This window comes from Cynocephalus volans, chromosome 14, assembly GCF_027409185.1.
Source record: "Cynocephalus volans isolate mCynVol1 chromosome 14, mCynVol1.pri, whole genome shotgun sequence".
Classification (NCBI taxonomy): domain Eukaryota; kingdom Metazoa; phylum Chordata; class Mammalia; order Dermoptera; family Cynocephalidae; genus Cynocephalus; species Cynocephalus volans.
In genome coordinates, this window is record NC_084473.1 from 58,219,089 (window position 1) to 58,224,583 (window position 5,495).

The following is a 5,495-nucleotide window of genomic DNA, read 5'->3' on the forward strand; positions in this document are numbered from 1 at the left end:
GACTTTTAATCTGGAGAGATGGGTGACCTGATTTCAATCCTAAACTGATAAATTACTTGGCCATATGACCTTGGGCAAGTTACTTTAACTTCTCAAAGCCTTAGTTTTTCTCTCCATAAAATGAGAATAATGGAGATCTCACACAAGTTGGGAAGGTTCAGTGAAATAATGAATGGCAAGCATGTAGCATACAGCCTGTTTCAAATTCACCTTTTATTACTAAGCGGGATAAAAATAATCTTCATATTTTTAAATTTCCACCTGGGGTCTCTTAAGTAGAAATCTATCGACTCTTTCCTTTACTATCATTTCCCCCCCGAAGTCTCTTAACCATATTTACTCATTCTTTACATGAGAGGTACTGGAGAAATAGCATGATTATATATATTTTTGCCCACAACTTTTCACTCTGCAATCAACTTCTGTATTATTTCTATTTCGTCCCCCCCCCCCCCCACTTTTTGAGGCAGGCCGGTTTGGGAATCCAAATGCGTGACCCTGGTGTCACCAGCACCACGCTCTCCCAAGTGAGCTAACCTACCAGTCCTGCTGAATTATTTCTAAAGGACAAAGTTTTACTAGGAATAGGTAGCTATGAAGTAAATCTCACTATACATTTCCTTAGGCAAAAATTCACAGAAGCTGAAGGATAGCTTCTATAATTATTCTAGCACAATGCTCAGCACTTGAAGCAGTTAAGTGGTTTGTTTTTTTCCTTTAAACTTCCTACAAGAAGTGTGAGGCAACGCTCTGCAGCTTCGGAGACCGTAGGCAAACAACCCTCGGCTTCATTTTGATCACAAGGGCTCACACCAGCCAATGAATGCGTGCTTGAATACAATCTGACGTCAGACATAAAGAAAACCAGATGACAGTGGCTTCACGGCATTTCTGATTATGTCTGAGATATATATTCCTTGGAGATCCCCCCCAATATCTTTTAGATACCTGAAGACAACTCTGAAAACACCAATATCGCAATTCCCGCGTCGTGCATGCATTTCTCTAAATATTGCCATCTGAACTTGGTCTGCAATTTTTAGGTCAGGTGTCTACTGTAATTACCAGACATCCCTTGGACTGTCATTAAAGCGCAGTTTGAAATTTGTGATACTTAGATGGTGATTCTAGCCATTTGTATTTTCTGGCAACATATTCGCCTCAAAAAACTTTAGTCCTCTCTCACGTCCTTGCTCCCTGATGTTTCTTCGGCTAGGCACTTGGTCGTTCAGCTGCATTCTCCCGCTTTCAACAATCTGTCTCCCTACTTCCCTTCCCATCACTTCCACCTGGGTCGGGCTTGTGAGCAGTAGAGGAAGAAACACCCAAACGATCCTCACCGTCTACCCTTCCCGACAGGTCTCACTGCGGAGATACGCCTGAGAGGAGGCGACTCAACCCCAGGCCACTGCCGCCGCCCTACCACCAGGCTTGGACAGCTCCTAATGGGAAGGAACCCCGGGTTCGCCTCAGCCTAGTTCCCGCCGAGCCCTGGGGATCCCGGGACCTGCCCCCACCAAAAGGAGGAAGATGAGGAGGAAAGGGAGGAAGAGGAAGTGCCCTCACCGCGGCTCCGCCCCACGCAGGCCGGAGCCTGGTAGGGGCGGGGCTGGGCTGGGCCCCGGGAGGCGTGGCCTCAGGGGCGGAAGCGGGGCGCGGGGCGCGGGGCGGAGGCGCAGGAACCGGGCGGGGCCTCGTGGGGGAGGAGACTCTCAGGGGCGGGGCAGGGAAAGGAAACGCCCTCCTCAGGAGGGAGAGGCAAACCCTTTACGAGGGTCATCAGCTCGTTAAGTCCCAGGTCTTCCTCTCCTTTCCCACAGCCTAAGTGGCCAGTGTGGATTGCCAGCTTAAGAGGGGCCAGTCAGAGCAGTTTTTCTTTTCATTTTCACTTTCCTGGCTGCCGATTTGGGGGAAGTGGCAAGGCCAGACCCAGGTGTCACCGCCCCAGCCCCCCCCCAGGCTGGTCCCCCCACTGCAAGCGGGAGAAGGTGCAGGGATAGTGGTGTGTGGGCAGGTGGTGTGTAGGGCTGCACCCTCCTCGTTACTACCTTAACTGGAAATTTCCACCACTGAGGCAGTCCAGGATAAAACACAAGTATACTGGGGTCATGATAAGTAACAAGTATTCCCAGGCCCCAACTATCTAAAAATATTTTGGTTAAGAGCTTAACTGCCTTTGTTTTGTATTTTATTTATTTATTTTTTCTTTCTTTTAAGTAGAAAACTGTACCCCGAAAAATACATACTGGAGGTGGCAGCCAGGCTGGCCTGTGTGAGCAACAGGAGATGGACCACCTAGGGAGCAAAGACAAGATTCTCCCTCCCAACTGCTAATATGGGATACGGCTCCATTCTCAATTCTGCCTTGCAAAGGATCGTTTTTTCCACAGAAGTCGCTCAACTTCTCTAGTTTTGTAACACCTTAATTCTACCTTTAATTCAACTTGTCTTTTGTCCTTTCTGGTGGCTGGCCGGTATGGGGATCCAAACCCGTGACCTTCGCTTTTTAAGGCTGCGCTCGAACCAGCTGAACTAACCCACCAGTCCTGGCTTGCTTCCTGTCATCTACTCCAATGCTAAACTGGAGTTAAAGGACCAAAAGAGCTCTCTTGCTTTCTCTTGCCATGTGATCTGCTTGTACCCATTGGCTGCCTGCTGCTTTCTGCCCTGAGTAGAAGCAGCCTGAAGCCTGCACCAGATGCAGCTGTCCCAGAATCGTATGCCAAATAAACTTGTTCTTTATAAATTTAAAAAAAAAAAAAAAAAAAAAAAAGGACCAAAAGAAAGTAAGACTTTCAAGGAAAGGAAAATAAAACAAAACTACATAATTGCCCATGCAAAGTGTACTTCAGTTTTTACTGCAAAACATGTTTGGTTTAACCAACCAACTTCTATGATAGAGCCTGGAACAGACAAATATGACACAGGCACCCCAATGGAATATGGATGAATAGAAAAACAACTATAATTCAGTATTATAAGTTTAATAATAAAAGCTTGTATTAGACACAAAGGTAGCATAAGCGAAGTGACTAATTCTATGGGATGTGGGGAATGGGAACCTAAATAAAGGTCTCACCTAGGAGTGATGGCCATCTGAAGGGGTATTTGAAGCACAAACAGGAATGTAGGAAAGGAAAAGAGGGCTGGCCGGGTTACTTCAATTGGTTAGAGTGCAATTTTATAACATCAAGGTCGGGGGTTCAGATCCCCATACCCACCGCAGCAAAAAGAAAAAAAGAAAAAAAAGAAAGGAAAAGAAAGTCCATGAGATAAATATTAATAAATGACTACAGAATCCTGATTCACAACACAGAAAATAAAGTAAAATATTAAAAAGTGCAGAATTTCCTTAATTTAATTTAATTTTATTTATTTATTTATTTTTATGATTACAACAAACATTTGTTTAAAGTAATACATCTTTATGTATGTTTCAGGGTTAACTAACTTCATAAAAATACTTTGAGGACAGCTGTATCCACAGATTTTAACTACATGATTACTTCTTTGCCCATTCTTCTCTCTCTTTTCTTTCCCGAATAACGTCTTTCAGATATGGCTCAAGGTAGAACTTATCCTCCTCATATTTTGTCCACTGCTCCTTAGGCAAGATCTGTTGTCTCATGGTGAGGTCCAGTGCTCTCTTAATGCAAAACACCCTGTCATTATAAACGTTCTCAGAAAGCCTTCTTATGGCTTCTTTTACATCTTCATCCTCGTGTATTGTATCATCTCTCATTAACCCCAGTTTATTGAAACCTGCAGCATTGTAATACCATTTTTGAATTCGTTCTAGCCACCGGCCTGATGCTGCAACTGATCACCATCACACTGTTAGTTGCTACAATTCGTACCGTAGGTCTGCTCCCCATCTTGACCCCAGAATTTCCTTAATTTTAAATTGTCAGCAAAGAGATTACGGCGATGAAGTAGAGAATACCTTTTATTCAAATCATAAACATTACAGAATAAAATAACAGTTCTCCATAATTCCCACTCCAGTAAAGACCATTATGGTCATATTGGTATATATTCCTCTACGTTATGCATTCATAAGTGACATGGTTTTCCATAGAAATGGAATCTCTATATCCTGGAGGTGGCACAGGAAAACAGGAAAGTGGTGGAGTGTGTTGGCATTGGCAATCTTGTGTCGCCTGGGCTGGAATGCAGGATCCACCACTTCTTAGTTCTATCACCTTGAGAAATTATTTCTCTTTAACTTTTTCCACCACTGCAAAATAGGGCTATAACTATACCAATTGTCAGTTGGGATTTTAAATGTCTAAGAGGGCTTTTTGTGCATGGGAAGGAACTCAGAAAGCTGCTTGTGTTTTAATTGATAATTATTATGGCTGTAAATTTTAAGCCTGGTTGTTATTAATCATTTAATCACATTTCTCAAGTTTATTTATAAATCTATCAATCTTATGTTAAAATAAAACACTTTCATTTGTTCTTTGATTAATGTTCAGTGAGCCTATTAATTTGACTATTCAACTTCCCATTAAAACATTTTTTAGAAATGTAATAGAATTTTCTTAAGCATTGCATCTTAAAGTCACAAAAGCATACAGATCTAACAAATCAAATTATCTTACATATTTAAACTGTTTATAAACTTCACTTATTAAATTCCTTAAATTTGTCAGATTCACATAGTGCTTTTTCCAATTGTCTTAGGTACTTTATGCCCCTAACAAGGCAGATTTATATGCTGTAAATCACCTTGGCCTGTTCTCAGCCCAGTCTCAAATACTTACAGAGTGTTCCTGTAGGAGTCTTCCTGGGCTCTGAAAGGTCATTGGTTGGGAGCATGGGCTCCCAGCCAGACTGCTGAGATTTAAATTCTGGCTCTGCCGCTAATTGGTTGTGTGATTTTGGGCAAGTCATGTAATTCTTTGTGCCTCTTTTTCTCATCTGAAAATGGGGGTAGCATACTATTGCTACTGTGAGCCCTACCTGAGTTAGTGTGTGCAAAACACTTATAAAAGTGCCTGGCAGGTAGGTAGTGCTCAACGAATGTTACAGTGTTAGTGAAAATTTAGTAAATCAAATTCTCTCAAGCAATTAAATATTCAGTATACCTCTTCAATTTAAGTTTTTAAATTAAAAACCAGTCTAAAATGTTAGGTTATTTCCAACCTGTGAGATTCTCTAAAATGTCTAAAATATCTTTTTCTTTTTTTTTTTTTTTTGGCAGCTGGCAGGTAAGGGGATCTGAACCCTTGGCCTTGGTGTTATCAACACCATAGTCTAACCAACTGAGCCAATGAGCCAGCCTAAAATACCTCCACCACAGAGAATTCAAACACAGAGGCTGGCCGTGGCTCACTTGGGAGAGTGTGGTGCTGATAACACCAAGTCAAGTGTTAAGATCCTCTTACTGGCCATCTTTTAAAAAGAAAAACAAAAAAACAAAAAAACAAAAACAATGCAAACACAAGCAGCACAGTGAGGTAAAAATCTGTTATTACATCTTGGTAAATATA

At 42.0% G+C, this 5,495-nt stretch overlaps 1 protein-coding gene across 1 annotated transcript; it reads right to left on the reverse strand.

Annotated features, from left to right (window-relative positions):
• Positions 1 to 3,453: 3,453 nt before the first annotated feature.
• On the reverse strand, positions 3,454 to 3,824 carry LOC134363414 (cytochrome b-c1 complex subunit 7-like). The gene has a single exon (XM_063079022.1). The coding sequence runs from the start codon at positions 3,740 to 3,742 to the stop codon at positions 3,503 to 3,505; it is 240 nt and encodes a 79-aa protein (XP_062935092.1). The 5' UTR covers positions 3,743 to 3,824; the 3' UTR covers positions 3,454 to 3,502.
• Positions 3,825 to 5,495: the final 1,671 nt, after the last annotated feature.

Bases quoted from the DNA above. Each gene is read 5' to 3' on its own strand.
- LOC134363414 (XM_063079022.1), bottom strand. From the start codon at position 3,742: ATGAGAGATGATACAATACACGAGGATGAAGATGTAAAAGAAGCCATA.